The sequence below is a fragment of the Mandrillus leucophaeus genome, unplaced genomic scaffold, assembly GCF_000951045.1.
Source record: "Mandrillus leucophaeus isolate KB7577 unplaced genomic scaffold, Mleu.le_1.0 Scaffold721, whole genome shotgun sequence".
Lineage (NCBI taxonomy): Eukaryota > Metazoa > Chordata > Mammalia > Primates > Cercopithecidae > Mandrillus > Mandrillus leucophaeus.
The window spans coordinates 551761-568659 of record NW_012107820.1 but is presented as its reverse complement, the minus strand read 5'-3'; the positions used below and the strand labels follow the sequence as shown (position 1 = coordinate 568659).

The 16899-nt window shown below is 39.5% G+C and overlaps 1 protein-coding gene across 4 annotated transcripts in view; it reads left to right on the top strand.

Moving 5' to 3' along the window:
* PANK1 (pantothenate kinase 1) overlaps positions 1 to 16899 on the top strand; it is a 125579-nt gene that overhangs the window by 95170 nt on the left and 13510 nt on the right. For 3 of the 4 annotated variants that reach the window (XM_011965366.1, XM_011965367.1, XM_011965365.1), the window contains 3 exons: positions 7410 to 7663; positions 12931 to 13107; positions 13603 to 13726. In XM_011965366.1, coding sequence (XP_011820756.1) covers positions 7410 to 7663; positions 12931 to 13107; positions 13603 to 13726 — 555 coding nt within the window. The remainder of the gene's footprint in view (positions 1 to 7409; positions 7664 to 12930; positions 13108 to 13602; positions 13727 to 16899) is intronic. The other variant, XM_011965368.1, reaches the window with a different exon arrangement.

Below are 16899 nucleotides of genomic sequence, written 5' to 3'. Positions count from 1 at the left end.
CTCAAGAATGCAAGGTATTTTTAACATCAGAAAATTTATTTTTCAAAAGTCATTAGTTCTGCCCATGTAGCTTTTCATTACAATACAGACATACCTTGTTGTATTGCCTTTTGCTTTATTATGCTTCATTTTTTGCGCTTCACAGATACTGCGTTTTTTATAAATTGAAGGTTTGTGGCAACCCTGCATTGAGCAAGTCTATTGGCACTATTTTTCCAATGGCTTGCACTCACATTTGTCTATGTCACATGTAGGTAATTCTTGCTGTATTTCAAACTTTTTAATTATTATTGTATCTGTTATGGTGATCTGTGATCAGTGATCAGTGATGTCACTGTTGTAATTGTTTTGGGGCACCACATTATGCCCATGTAAGATGGCAAACTTAATTGATAAATGTTGTATGTTCTGACTGCTCCACTGACGGGCTGTCCCCCCATCTCTCTCCCTACCTCGGGCCTCCCTATTTCCTGAGACACAGCAATATTGAAATTAGGCCAGTTAATAGTCTTACTTTTGGCCTAATTGGCTTCTACATATTCAAGTGAAAGGAAGAGTCACATGTCCCACACTTTAAATCAAAAGCTAGAAATCATTATGCTTAGTGAGAAAGGCATGCTGAAAACCGAGACAGACCAAAGCCTAGGCCTCTTGTGCCATATGGTTAGCCAGATTGTGAATGCAAAGGAAAATTAAACGTGCTACTCCAGTGAATACACAAATAATAAGAAAGAAAAACAGATTTATGGCTGATACAGACTTTTAGTTGTCCGGATTAAAGATCAAACCACCCACAACATTCCCTTAAGCCAAAGTCTAATCCAGAGCAAGGCCCTAACTCTTCAATTCTCTAGAGTCTGAGAGGTGAGGAAGCTGCCAAAGAAAAGTTGAAAGGTAGGCGGGGTCCTGTGGCTCATGCCTATAATCCCATTACTTTGGGAGGCTAAGGTTGGTGGATCGCTTGAACCCAGTAGTTCAAGACCAGCCTGGGCAACATAGTGAAACCCTGTCTCTACACAAAATAAAAAAATTAGCTAGATGGGGTGGTGCACCCCTGTAGTCCCAGCAACTCAGGAGGCTGAGATAGGAGGATCACTTGAGCCCAGGAGACAGAGGTTGCAGTAAGCTATGATTGTGCCACTGCACTCCAGCCTGGGTGACAGAGTGATACCCTGTCTCAAAAAAAACATGAAAAGAAAAGTGGGAAGGTAGCAGAGGTTGTTGGTTTGTGAGGTTTAAGGAAAGAAGCCATGTCTATAACATTAAAGTGCAAGATAAAGTCCCAAGTGCAATGTAGAAGCTGCAGCAAGCTAATCAGGAAATAGAGTTAAAGTCACTAATGAAGGTGATGCATTTAACAACAGATTTCCAGTGTAGATGAAATAGCCTTATATTGTTTTGGAAGAAGAGACCACCTAAAACTTTCATAGTAGAGAACAGAAGTCAGTGCCTGGCTTCAAAGCTTCAAGGGACAGGGTAACTCTCTTGTTAAGGGCTAATGCAGCTGGTAACTTGAAGTTGAAACCAATGCTCATTGACCATTCTGAAAATCATGTGGCCCTTAAGAATTATGCTAAATCCACTCTCCCTGTGCTTTACGAATGTAACAATAAGGCATGGATGATAGTACATCTGTTTATAGCATGGTTTACTAAATACTTAAGCCCACTATTTAGACCTACTGCTCAGAAAAAAAAAATCTTTTCAACGTTTTACTGCTCATTGACAATGCAACTAGTCACCCAACAATTCTAACGGAGATGTAAGAGGAGATTAATGTTTTCACCCCTATTAATATACAGCATCCATTCTGCAGCTCATAAATCAAGGAATAATTACAAGATTCAAGTTTTATTATTTAAGAAATACTTTTTTTTTTTTTAAAGAAATACTTTTCATAGGCTATAGCTGCCGTAGATTACAGTTCCTTTGATAGATCTGGGTAAAATCAATTAGAAACCTCTGGAAAAGATTCACTATTCTAGATGCCATTAAGAACATTTGAGATTCAAGTAGGGGGAGTAAAATAGAATTAGAAGGAGTTTGGAAGAAGTGAATTTCAGCCTCATGGACAGAGTTCAAGATGTCAGTGAAGAAAGTAACCACAGATATGGTAGAACTAGCCAGAGAACTAGAATCAGAAGTGGATCCTGAAGATATGACTGAATTTCTACAATCTCATGATAAAACTTGAATGAATGAGGTGTTGCCTCTTACGGATGAGCAAAGAAAATGGTTTCTTGAGATGGAATCTTCTTCTGGTGAAAATGCTGTGAACGTTGTTGAAATGACAACAAAGGATTTAGAATATTATATAAACTTAGTTGATAAAGCCGTGGCAGGGTTTGAGAGGATGGACTCCAATTTTGAAAGAAGTTCTATGGTGGATAAAATGCTATCAAACAACATTCCATGCTGTGGAGAAATCTTTTGTGAAAAGAAGAGTCAACCAATGCAGCAAACTTCATTTTTGTCTTATTTTTAGAACTTTCCACAGCCACCCCAACCTTCAGCGAACCCTACTTTGATTAGTCAGCAGCTCTCAACATTGAGGCAAGACTCCACCAGCAAAAATATTACTAAATTATTAGCATCTTTTAGCGATAAAATATTTTAAAATTCAGGTATGTACTTTTTTTTTTTTTAGACATAATGCTAGACCAGGCACGGTGGCTTACGCCTGTAATCCCAGCACTTTGGGAGGCCAAGGCAGGTGGATCATGACGTCAGGAAATCAAGACCATCCTGGCTAACACGGTGAAACCCCGTCTCTACTAAAAATACAAAAAAATTAACCAGACGTGGTGGCAGGTGCCTATAGTCCCAGCTACTCGGGAGGCTGAGGGAGGAGAATGGCATGAACCCGGGAGGCAGAGCTTGCAGTGACCCCAGATTGTGCCACTGCACTCCAGCCTGCGCAGCAGAGTGAGACTCCATCTCAAAAAAAAAAAAAAAGACATAATGCTATTGCACACTCAATGTACTACAGTATAGTGTAAACAACTTTTTTATTTTATTTTATTTTATTTTATTTTATTTTATTTTATTTTATTTTATTTTATTTGAGACGAAGTTTTGCTTTGTGCCCAGGCTGGAGTGCAGTGGCGTGATCTCGGCTCACTGCAACACCTGCCTCCTGGGTTCAGGCGATTCTCCTACCCCAGCCTCCCAAGTAGCTGGAATTACAGATACATCATGACCACACCTGGCTAATTTTTGTATTTTTAGTAGAAACAGAGGTCTCATCATGTTGGCCAGGCTGGTCTCAAACTCCTGACCTCAAGTGATCTGCCTGCCTAGGCCTCCCAAAGTGCTGAGATTACAGGCATGAGCCATCACCCCTGGCAGTGTCAACAACTTTTATATGCACTAAGAAACCAAAAAACTCACGTGACTTGCTTTATTGCAGTATTCACTTTACTGAGATGGTCCGGAACTCAACCTGCAACATCTTGGAAGTATACATGTAGATACCTGTGAGTTTTGTCCAGTCCAAACCTAACATTGACTAGAAGTCAGAAGTAACTCTTTTAGTTACTTTAAATGTAAAAAAATTACCTACCTTTAGAATAAGTAGGATATAACAATAGTCTTATTCGGTTGACATGAAACTTAGGGCAGCAGAAAGGGTTTTCTGATTACTTTCATCACTTTTTTTTCAGTGTGTGAGGACTTAAGAATTGGCTTTTCTTATGCCAGAAATCTCCAAGGGACCAGTCTTAAAAAGTGTATAGTGATGGAAAAGTCATCATGAGCGGGTAGGACACCTATGGATCTGTGGAATGTCTAAACCTAAGGGCATCATTTACGAACACTTGTTACCTTGGTCCCTGTTATTAATCTGAGGACTGATTTGTGATATTGCAGGAGCATAAGATTTGGTAGACACTATCATTCTCAATTTCATTCTGGCTTGAGACTTGACCACTCATAGATGGCCCCCGTCATCATTTGATAGAGTGAGGAAAAAGCTATCCTTGAGGTTTTTGTTATATTTCTCAGTCACTGAGCATGTTTGAAATTCGTCTCTCTCAGGTCTCTGTAGGTCTCCTTTGTGAAAAGAAAAGAACCGTCTTATGGATTTCTGGCTCTTAAAAAATAGGGTCATCTGGTAACACTGGGCCCCTAACATCGCATGGCAACAGTGGGCGGCAGGTGAATTTTAAATAGGTGCAGGTTGACTTATTTGCTACAGTTCTTATTCTGTGACTCTACATCTAGTCAAAGCCTTTGCTCCTTTGTTTTCTTACAGTCTCCTTTAGGCATTTGAGTCTGTGGCCCTTGATGTAAAGAAAACTAAGCCCCGAGAGAGAGTGTTTCTCACTAGCTGAAATCTCAACATGCTGTTTTAAGCTTTGCACAAAGTTAATTCAGTTGTACTAATGGACTGCAAAGTCTGATAATTGATTCCCAACTTGTCCTGAATTTCAGATGGCCTATATGAAAATCCAAGTAGCAGTGTGACTCACTGCCTGCACCCTGTCATTTTTCCCACATGGTGAAGGTTTTTGAGGGAGCTCTCTGTAGGGTTCAGTGAAAGTGACATGTATCTGTTTCCCTGTCTGAGGATGCATGACCTCAAGCTTGAGATATCCACCCCTCAGTGAAATGTGTAGAGGAGATGTTTGTTTGCTGCTAGTACTTTGTTAGAAAATGATTTTTAGGGAAAAGGTGAAATAATGATGTTTCTTTTCAGGTCAAAGTAGTACATGCGTAGATTATTTGCCTTGGCAGGTTTTTCTTTTTTTCCTAGTATAGTTTCAGGAGGTCCAGCAGGGCAGACTTTGTGTTTGTGTTTGTTATGTTGACTCTGGAATTGGCTGTCAATATTGTTGATGAACCTCTGATTAATTTTTAAGCAGTTAAACTATACTTCCAAAACTGGCTGATGAAATTGCTACTTTTCAGTTTGGGGTGATCCAAGAGATAATAACTCCCTGTTCCACGTAATAAATGTTTATTAAGCAATTATTATGTGCAGGCCTTTGAGCATAGTGCTAAGGGGCAGCGAGAGACCCAGAAACCAAGCCAGAGTGTCACCTGTGCTGTAAGTGCAATGGCAGGCTGTGGAATCAGGGAGAACAGAGGAAATAGTGTTTACACTGCTATGCCCTGCTATAGTCTTTCAGGTGTCCAGATAGTTTTATGTCTGTAATTTTGCTTCTTAAAACATGTATAATTATGTATATCTCATCCAGGAGTTTCACTTGGTAAAAAAAGAAATGTTTAGAACCATTTATGAGGTAGATTTACTTAGCACCATGGGTCATTTAGAATGTTTATTTCAAGAATACATCCACTATCTGGTTGGTAACCTATTCTAACTAATTCTGTTCTGCAGGTATATAATCAGAGGATTTTGTTAAATAGGAAATTCAAATGAGTAACAGGAAGTCAAAAATGTTGTTTTAGCTCTTTTTTTTGCTTGTTTAGACAGAATCTCAATCTGTTGTCCAGGCTGGAGTGCAGTGACATGATCATGGCTCCCTGCAGCCTTGACCTCCCAAGACTCGGTGATCCTCCCACCTCAGCCTCCCAAGCAGCTAGGACCAGCAGCATGTACCCCACGTCAGGCAAATTTTTTTTTTTTTAAGAGATGGGGTCTCCCTATATTGCCCAGGTTGTTCTCAAAATCCGTGACTCAAGTGATCCTCTCACCTCGGTGCCCCAAAATGCTGGAATTACAGGTGTGAACTACCACACCCCAGCCCGTTTTAGCTCTTAACTTTTATAATGAAGATAATATCTTTTTGACAAAATATCTAAGTCTAGCACTTGCGTAGGCTGTTTCCAGACTCCAGAAGCAGTACCCATTATGACAATGAAGACATGAGAAGTACACAGCAAGTCATTGGGAGATATTTGCTAGTTGTGTCACCTAGGAAAGTTATTTAAGTTCTGTGAGTCTTAACCATAGAATAAGGTTGATAGTACCTACTTTTAGGGTTTTAGGGAGAACTAAATAATCTGGTACAAGGGTTTGGCATGTAGTAAACAGTAAATACTTGCTATTATATTTTTAAAGAGTTTTTTTTTTTTTAATTATATTGGGTCTTTTAAATTATCTTCATTTGTTCAGTTTCATGTTTGTGGTTGTTAGATTTTTTTTTCTTTCTTTGGTCCATGGAAAATGATCATGAATCCAGATCTCTGGGCCAGTAGTAATACATTTGAGGATCATAAATTAAACTTTTGAGAATGCAAAATGGCTACCAGACCCTAAGCCTAGCCCTCAGCCAGGTCATTCCCCTTTACCTTTTTGCCCCTGTCCATTTTTGTCTCACAGGAACATAATAGGATACTCGGGGACCACCCCAGACATTAATAAAAGAGCCAACTCTTTTTTTAACCCTTTGTATTTGCCAAGGCCTATGTAAGCACTTTACCTATATTTTTAGGTAATCTTCACAGCAGCACTCTGCAATGAGTGTTATGATTATCTTCCCCATTTTACACATGAGGGCACTGAGGTTTGAGAAATCTTTCAGTTAAGTAAATTTTAGAGCTAGAATTCAAAGCCAGATCTAACTCCAAAGCCGAAGCCTGGAAAAAGGGGAGTTGGGCTTTGTGGGCTCAAAGGTGATTCACCCCAGTTCCCAGTCCCTCGGGACTTCATGCTCTACCAAGGAAGTATAGCATTTTTGTTGCTTTCTGAGTATTCTCAGTCTGCTCACCCTGTGCAAGCACCTCTTTCTTGGCGGGATCCCCTATTAGATTCCTGTGGCTGCTGTAACAAATAAACTTAATGATTCAAACAACAGAAATTTATTTGCTCACAGTTCTTAATGCCAGAAGTTCAAATTCAAAGCATTGGCGGGACCGTACTTCCTTCAGTGGCTCTTGGAGATGCCATTCTTTGCCTCTTCCAGCTTCTGGTGACTGTCAGCATTCCTTGGCCCGTTTAGCAGCACTCCAGTCTCTGCCTTTGTCTTCATACGGCCTTCTCCTCTGCATCCTTTAAATCTCTCCTGTGTGTCTGTATGCTTGCCATTGGACTCAGGGCCTACCCCAATAATCCAGGATGGTCACTTCTTCTCAAGATACTCAATTAGATCTGCAAAGACCCTTTTTCCAAATAAAGTCACATTCACGGGTGCTGAGAATTAGGACATAGTGCCATCTTTCAGGGACCACCATTCAACCCATGACACATGCTGATGGGTGCATTTCAAGCAACCAGGCAAGCTCTTGTCCTTTAGCATGCACTGTGGGCAGGTATGACATCTAGCCAAGGCTACTTTTCCTGTGCAGTGGCTGATTATCTGCAAGATTTTGCAACTTATTTTAAGAGTGTCTCCAAGCTTTTAATATGAATGACCCCAACTTAGCTAGAACTAAAACCTCTGGGGCTTCCCCTTAAGTGGTCGCCTATCTCAAAAGGTTTTATTTTGTTGTTTGTTTTGTTTTAGATTGCTGACCTGCAGCTGCATAAACTGGATGAACTGGACTGTCTGATTCAGGGCCTGCTTTATGTCGACTCTGTTGGCTTCAACGGCAAGCCAGAATGTTACTATTTTGAAAATCCCACAAATCCTGAATTGTGTCAAAAAAAGCCGTACTGCCTTGATAACCCATACCCTATGTTGCTGGTTAACATGGGCTCAGGTGTCAGCATTCTAGCTGTGTACTCCAAGGACAACTATAAAAGAGTTACAGGGACCAGGTAAACATGTTTCCACTTGTGCTTGAACCCAGACCTCTTTCTTGATGATCAGTTTATAGTAAAAGTTTATGCATATTGAATACATCTTTAAAAGAAATATCTTGACCTCCTTGGCCAACCAAAAAGAATTTCTCAAATGGTGTGTTAAAGTGGTATGTGGGTGATTTATATAAATGTTAATAAAACACAGTCCTTGCCTTGATAGAAATTTTGGTCAGATTGAGGGAAGAAGGATTGCACACACCAGAAATTTGCCAACAAGGGGGTATACATTAAGTGTCAGATGACTGGCAGGGTCAGTAGAATTCAGATGGAAGAATACTTGGGATGGTCAGAGATGACTTCAGAAGAAACCTTCTTTTGGACCCTCATTGATGCCTAGCTCGGAATGACTTGCTTGAAATAATATACCAATCCAAACAACAAACCAAATTAGGTCTACAAAGAATGTCTTTTTACCCTCAGCCAAATGCTCCACCTGAAAACGGGAATAGTCAGCACACCTCATAGGGAATTTTGGAGTGGAGTAGACAGGGAAACAGCACCATGGCCACAGTAAGACAGAGGGACTTGTTTTTTAGTGCACACACCCCAAGGCCCATGTAAGAGCCAAGGGGCTCAGCTTCCTGTTAATGGGGATTCAACATGGGAAAAACATCTGGGGTCAGATCTCTCTAAAACATCACAGTGTAAACAAAACTAAATAGGTTTTCCTTAATTCTAGGAGGAGAATTTGGTATGAAGCATTTCTCCAGCATGTGGAACCATAGAACCCATTTTTAGAGGAGCATCTTAGGAGATTAGTGCCATGCAGAATGTGCTTTGGGATTTGGTGTTGAAACCCGGGTTTTTGATAGCTGCAGATATGTCACTTCTCTGGGTCTCAGTATCATCATTTCTGCCATGAAGGGGGTTGTTTCTTAGATTACTTCTACAGACTTCTCCAGTACTGAAATTCTGCAGGACTACTCACCCATTAGGAGGAGAACATTGCTTTTGCAGTACATTTCCATGACTTGTGATAGATGAGTGGCTCCCCACTGAAGAGGCGAAGATTTAACAATGTCCCCCAGGATATGTTTGACGTTTTTTTTCCTTTGGTTGTTGCAACTGGCATCTACTGGGTAGAGGTCAGGGGTGCTGCTAAAATCCTGTAGTACATAAGGCAACAAAAAATTATCGAGCCCCAAATATCAGTAATGCTGCCGTTGAGAAACCCTGGCATGCATGTACACACACACACACACACACACACACACACATACACATTCTAACTGAAGCCTACTTGTGTCCAGAGTATAGGCTTTGTTTTGTAAGTTAATTGCTACCAAGTATACATTTTCTTATTGAGAATATAGAAGCTTGCTTGCTCACACAAGAAACAAAACTGACTCCGTGACCTCATGAGGACTGTGAGGAGTATCAGAGACATGAATGTTTCAGCTGAGCTGGTTTTACGTTAGGGAGTGATTTGATAAACATATAATTTTTAAGAAACTACAGACCTCCTCCCAGAAGGAGTAATTGAATTGGTAAAGCTAGTCCCAAGGTAAGAGCAAGCTATGTGTTGTTCACAATTAGAGATATTTACAGTTTTATCAACACTTAACAATTTAATGAATTACATCACAGGGACACTTTCTTAAACTTGGAGGCTCCATGGATCTGGGTCATCTTGAATAGCTGCGAAGAAGCAAACTGTGGTGTTTGGCTTCTGTTATATGTGTAATAATGTCTATAAATATTGGTAAATGCCCTTTAATGTCCAGTATTCTCCAGTCATCAACAAATTCTGTCTGGATGTTCCAGCTTCCCTATAAACTCTCTCTTCAATCAGTAGCTTTGGAAAGGTGCTACCGAAGCCTGCAGGTTAATAGAGAACCCTTTCAGGGCTACCACGAGAGGGGAGGGGAATGAAACATCAAGTCTGTGGAGCTGTGATCCTGATCCAGAGTTGTTTTGCCAAAGGTTTCTTTTAATTCAAGTTAGGAAACCTCTGACATAAACGATTACAGTTGGCAGTGAAGTTAGTATCTACAGTTAGCGTGAGTGTGTAAAACACATTTTAGGAACCACTGTTTTAGCAAATGGCTTAGCTTTAAGTTTTGCTACTCCTATTGTGAACTGATAGCTGTCACTCCAGGTTTTTTCTTACTGTATTATACCTGATTTTCCCATTAAACTTTAAAGTTGTTTATTTTCAAGAAGCTACACAGGATGTTTCCTTTTAAACATGATTTCAAATGATTTATTTCAGTGTTACATATAATTTTGTTGCATCCCAGATTGGGTAGCAACATTTTTTTCCTAATGAAACAACTCCAATTATAGAAGTCAATGGAAAAAATAGTACTTTATAGCTGACATTAGAATGTGTAGTTTGTTAAAAGAGGAATGCACATGATTTTGAAACTTTGGTGAAAGTAGCAGTACATCTCATCTCATTATTTTGGAATCTGTTTTAAGGGCATGAGCACTTAACTGAAGGTTTCTTCTGCTGTTTCCTAAAATCCCCCACTATGATGTTGTTTTGTTTTATTTTTAAATGGTGATAATATTCTACAGCTTTTTCTTGCATTTTTTTTTTGTCTCTTATACACTGAGGGTTTTTACTGTATGCCTACTGAAACAAACAGATGTATCTGACTGTGAGCAGGGAAATCACTTGATTAAATAATGGTTAGCAGGTTGAGGACATTAATAAAATGCTGGGAGACATTTGGCTCCTCTGCAGCTGTGCATTCTTTCCTCCTATCTGCAGTGCACTCGCTGTCAAATGCATGCTCGCTTTACCTCATTTGTTCCAGTTCTTTATGTGGAATCGTCTGTCATCTTCCAGTCATACAAGGCATTTGCCCTTTTTCATTTATACCAACACATCAGCCAATGAGTTACCTTCTTTCTAAGTCAGCCAGTGTCTTCAGTTGCCTACCTTTGAGTGGGTTGTTGAATGCCTCGATTAATACAAATCCTTAATGTCCAAAGAAAGGTTATTCGTGGGGGTGAAAGATATTTAGAAGCTAGAAATGGGAGCAAAGACGTCTTTCTAAAAATACACAGGGAGAAAGCAAACCAAATCCAAATGGCACACAAACCAGAACATGTTCCCACACTAGCTTTGTAGGTAGACTGAAACCAGCAATGTAGAATGACATACTGCATTAAATGTAAATAAAGATAAACTTTCTTAGAGGAAATCCAAAGTTTCTACTGTGACTAAGTTGTGAAGGTAATAATGTACATGGACCTCTTCTTTTACTCATGGAACTGCATCTACAGTTTGGCTGGCTGCTACTGGTGGTGCCTAGCTACATAATTTTCCATGAAAACCCATAATTTCAATCATATATATATATGTGTATGTGTATGTGTATGTGTGTATATATATATATGAGTAAATTAAGTAAAATAAATATATATATATATTTTTTTTTTTCTTCAGACGAAGTCCAGCTCTGTCACCCAGGCTGGAGTGCAGTGGCGCAATCTTGGCTCACTACAATCTCCACCAGGGTACAAGTAATCCCCCCACCTCAGCCTCCTGAGTAGCTGGGATTACAGGCGCATGCCACCACGCCTGGCTAATTTTTGTATTTTTGTATTTTTAGTAGAGACAGGGTTTCACCATGTTGGCCAGGCTGATCTCAAACTCCTGACCTCAGGTGATTCACCTGCCTTGGCCTCCAAAAGTGCTGGGATTACAGGCATGAGCCACCACGCCTGGCTTCAATCACGTATATTTTTATACAAATGACAATTTAAGAATATTACACATAGTTTCTCTATTTTATTTTATTATTTTTTGAGATGGAGTCTCGCTCTGTCTGTCGCCCAGGCTGGAGTGCAATGGTGCAATCCCGGTTCACTGCAACCTCCACCTCCTGGGTTCAAGCGATTCTCCTTCCTCAGTTTCCCAAGTAGCTTGGATTATAGGTGTGAACCACCACACCTGGCTAATGTTTGCATTTTTCATAGAAACGGAGTTTCACCGTGTTGGCCAGGCTGGTCTCAAACTCCTGACCTCAAGTAATTCACACGTCTCAGCCTCCCAAAGTGCTGGGATTACAGGCATAAGCCACCACACCCAGTCAGTTTCGTTTTAGATGCATCTTCAAGAACTATGTACCTGTCTACAGTTTTGTACCTTCTTGTTAACAGTTATTGACCTTAAACATAACCTTAATCCCAAATTGATTTTATTCTTAGAAGTAAAAGCCAGTGCTCAAACACAAATTGAATTTCCAAAGCTAGTAGCTTCTTGGGGCTTTAGAACAGATGGATGTGAGCAGCTCTTCTTCATTTACTCTTCTACATGGTAAAGAAATAGGAAAACCTATGTCCATTAGTTTCAAGAATCAATGCTTCTTTTCCTGCTGGGAGTTCACTGGCAATACTTTACTCTGAATCTGCTTTTCTTTCCATTAGGTAACTTTGATATTAATACACAATTGAGTTCATTCTTGGCTACTGTAATTACTTTCTAATTTTGTCTAGGCTATTTTAGAGGAAATTTCCCCCTAAACAAGTCAAAGGTTTTTAAATGTAGTTCAACCATTGGAACCACTTTATGACCTTTGTTACTGTTTTTTACTATTGAGTGGTAAGTAATATATTAAAAAACCTTCTGGAGAGTCTACTAGAAAAAAATTCAGTGTCAGATCAATGGTTCCCTTCTAGAAATATTCAAGGAGGCTAAATGAGATTATCTCTGCTAGAGAAGCAAGGTCAGGTCAAAGACAGCTTTTAAAACTGGCCACTCCTGGCACAATCCTGTGTCAGTTTTGTCATCAGAGGGTTTGGCTTCATAGCTGTGAACTATGCTTTATGTACACACAAATTCTTTTTCTAGGTATTTATATTCAGCTGCATATGGTTTTTTAATAGGAGTTATTTCTTGGTTGTTTGCTGCTTTCAGACCACCCAAATAGAAGAGATCATGATTTGGCCCCATTTCGTAGGTGGGAAGGCTGAACAAAGCACTCAGGTTAGTGGTTAGGTGAAGGTCTCACAACAGAAATCAGTGAGAGTCTTTCTTTGGTTTTGTTCTCAAATTTAGGGGCAAATTTTCCTTGATGTTTATTTTTAGACTCTGCCCTCTTTTCATATCCAGTCTACCCTAAAGCTCTGTTGCACCCTAGCACTTTAATTCAAGTGCCCCTTTGTTCATCTGCTTTTATTCACCCATATTAATAGTCTTGACGTAGTTGGGGACTTGGATGGGCATATCTTAAAGTAAAATTTAAAAATAAACCTTATTGTTCCTTCAGTCTTGGAGGTGGAACATTCCTAGGCCTATGTTGCTTGCTGACTGGTTGTGAGACCTTTGAAGAAGCTCTGGAAATGGCAGCTAAAGGCGACAGCACCAATGTTGATAAGCTGGTGAAGGACATTTACGGAGGAGACTATGAACGATTTGGCCTTCAAGGATCTGCTGTAGCATCAAGGTAGAGATTAAGTAGCTAGGAGCAGTAGTGATTAAACACAAGGCAGCCTCTCCACCCTGGCCATTCACTAAGTTATGTTTTAAAATGTCAATCCACCAGCCTGGTGCAGATACCTGTTGTATCAGAGCTCAGACTTGATCTCCTGCCCTTGATGAAGCACTGAGATATTTAGCTCTTGATGCTTGTTCTTAAAATAAGGCAACTTTGAAAGAAGGTTCTAGAAAACTGCAATAGTTTCACCTGTTTCATTCTTGTCCAGATATCTAGAGGCATTAAATTTTTTTCCCCCATCAATGGACATGCTACTTTGTCCCTATTAAGAAAAGGGCAGTCAGCCATGCATACTATAATCTTGTCTGCTTATAAACCATAGTAGCAAAATTGGATCACTTGAGTTTGAACAGTTACTCATAGAGCCTTCCACAGTACTTTGGTGGAAGGATGGGCCCTGCCTGAGGACGATTTTGAACACTCTCGCTAATATTTCCAACATAGCTTTGGCAACATGATGAGTAAAGAAAAGCGAGATTCCATCAGCAAGGAAGACCTCGCCCGGGCCACATTGGTCACCATCACCAACAACATTGGCTCCATTGCTCGGATGTGTGCGTTGAATGAGGTAAGGCCTTACTCAACCTGGTGAAAGCTGTTTGTCATTCATACACATCATCTGGGCAGTGCAATACCTGCTGACTCTTACACAGCTGCATATCCTTAGGAAAGCTTCCCTTTACTATAGTCACACTTTACGGAACAGGAGGGGTGTGTGTTGGGGGAGGGGGAAGAATATATGCTTTATTTTTAAGAAGGCACTGGATGATAATGAATGATAATGTGGAAACATGATACAATTACAACCCATGTCATAGTCTCTCTAACCGTCATTATTGCCATGTGTCCACTGAAATGTGAGGAAAAGGTCTGAGCATCCTTGCACATAACTGCAGGTAAAATGCTCGACTTGCAATATTCGATATTCTCTCTGCTTTCAGCTTCTTTACAGTGTTGCCTTGTGGCATGGAGTTCAAGCAGCATTGTACAGGGCTATCAAAGCACAGAGAGCTTGCTACAGCCAAGGCCAGCCAGAGCCCCAGGCACAAAAATGGGTGGAGCTGGTGACAGACAAAGTTTTATTAACATGTTTTGAAGCACTGCAAGATTCGCTTGGAAAAAATTGAACCTTTTCTGAAATACAAGGTGTGTAAAGTAGAACTCTTCACACTGAGGTGTATTAGAAAGACAAGAAAGAAGAATTGGGGCATGGAACAGGTCATAGGAGAGTATTAAAGAACCACAGTAGCTCTGTAATGGAGTTTTGATAAATATAGCTTTTAATAGAGAGGTGATATACATACAGAAGAAGGCTCAAATTATAAGCTTACAGTTGAATTTACACCACATAAGCACCCCTATATAGCCATCACTCAGATCAAGAAATAGAATATTATAGGTACTCAGAAAGCCCCTTGAGCCCCCTCCCAGTTGAATAGTTGAATGTTAGCGTATGGGGCAGTCTTTATGATACATGGGTGTTAGCCCTGCGTTTGAGTTCTGGGTTGACGAAAAACACACTCTCCTTGCATAACACTGATCAGAGTATGTTACTGGCGTGCAGATCAGGGACATACCTTTTCGGAAGCCTTCAGTTCAGATGGAGTTTAAATGGGAGGCTGATACTGAGAGAAAAGAGCATTCCAGAGATGTTTTTTCAAAGTCCACTTGAGTCTTGGGACTCAATGTAACAGAGTTTATTTCTTGACATTAACCTTTAAAGGGAATTTTTCCAAGTAATGAAACAAGCCCCAAGACCAATATGTGTGTAGCTGGCTGTACTCATGGGCTCTCAAAGGTCAGCTGGTAACACCCCTTGCCCCACAGAGCAATAGATGCCCTTTCCCCTACTTTCCACAGAGCTGGCTTCTTGTGCTTTTGGCTGGAGTGAGCCAGCAGGTCAGCAGGTCTTTTCACAGGTATCAGAATCCCTTTGGGAGAGAGCGACTGACTTTACTATTCACTTTTGATTTCAATTTCAATATTATCGATTGGTGGAGTATAGCAAGAGTGCCAATTTGAAAATGTAGCCATGTTACATTTTCACGTCAAACACTGGTTTGAGCAACTATCTTATATGTTTCTGTGGGGCTGAATGAGTGAAGGGAATCACCAGTTGCCTTGGGGCCAAGGCTCCCCCAGAGGGTGTCCAGTCAGTGCAGACTCCCAGTGGCTGCGCCAGTGACTGGCATTGTTGCGTTTCCCCATGAGAGCAGCCACCAAGTCCCTCAGTCCTTGCTTTGCTCTCTGGAGTCACTGATTTGAGACCCTTTGATTTTAGCCATTTCATTGAGGGACACCACATTTACCAAATCTAAAACATTTTTGCTGTGATTCTTGAGATGCTGTGAAATGCTTCCCCATCAATTTTAAATTTTCTGATTCAAATTTTTGAATAGATAATACAAACACATAATACAGACTACTAAGACATTAGAAGGATACACAAGGAAGTGAGTCACCATTTCCACTTCTGTCTGTCAGTGTTAACCTCAGTAGAGGCTGCCATTGTTTTTAGGATTTTTTTGTTTGTTTTTATTGTATGTATTACAATATATCTTTTGTTTATATTGTATGTAATGTAGGATACATTTATCTTTCTAAAGGTAACAAATTCTGTAACATTCTTTTTACAAAATAATAGTTTTATTGAAATATAATTATATGCTATACAATTCACCCTGCATATACTATTCTACATTTTGCTTTATCAGCTTTTTATTAAGAAGATGCATAAACATATGTAAAGGAGAGAGAACAGTATAAAGAACCTCCATATATCCATCAGTGCAGATTCTGCAATCATTAAGGCTTCACAACACATGCTTTCTCTCTCTCTCTTTTCATCTTCCTCCTCCCTCCGGTCCTCTCTCCTCCTCCTTCCCTCTTTTTTGCTAAAATACTAGAAAACAAATCCAAGATATTATGTCAATCTACCCTATATGTTTTAATAAGCACCTCTAAAAATACTGCCTGTTGCTTTTTGATGTAGTAATGCGTCTTGAAATTGATCATATCAGTATATTTTAAATTGCTTCATTTTTAACGGCCCTATGGCATTTTAACATATAGATATGCTGTTATTGATTTGTTCAATTTCCTAATGATATTTAGGTTTTTCCAGTCTTTTACTATTGTTTAAATATTCATGGTGTATTTATATACGGTTTACACACATATATGTATACACACATATCATTTTACCTATATGTGAGTATATAAATAGGATAAATTCCTAGAAGGGAACTTGCTGAGTCATAGGATATGTTGATTGTAGTATTACAGATATAAAGTTCCCTCCATAAAGGTAGTTCAAATTTATATTCCCACCAAGCAGGGTTATAAGGGTACAAGTTTCTCCACAGAGAGTTATCGAACTTTTTTATTTTTTTCAATGTAATAGGTTAAAAATTTTACCTTATTTTGGGATTAACTATTAATATTATTTACTCATTACTCTATTGGGTTGTTGGCCTTTTTTTCTTATTGATTTATGGAACTCTTAATTAAGTAACAAATCCATTTGATGTGAAATGTATGATAATATTTTCCATTTATTGCTTCCCATTTGGATTTGTTTGTGGTGATGTTTTTCCCCAAATAAATTTAACTTTTTAAAGTAAATATAGCAATTATTTTGAAATGATTTCCTTTATTATGCATTTTCTACTTCAACATTTTTTTCCAATTCTTCCATATTTTTCCCTAATCTCTTTTTCTTTTCTTTCTTTCTTTTCCTTC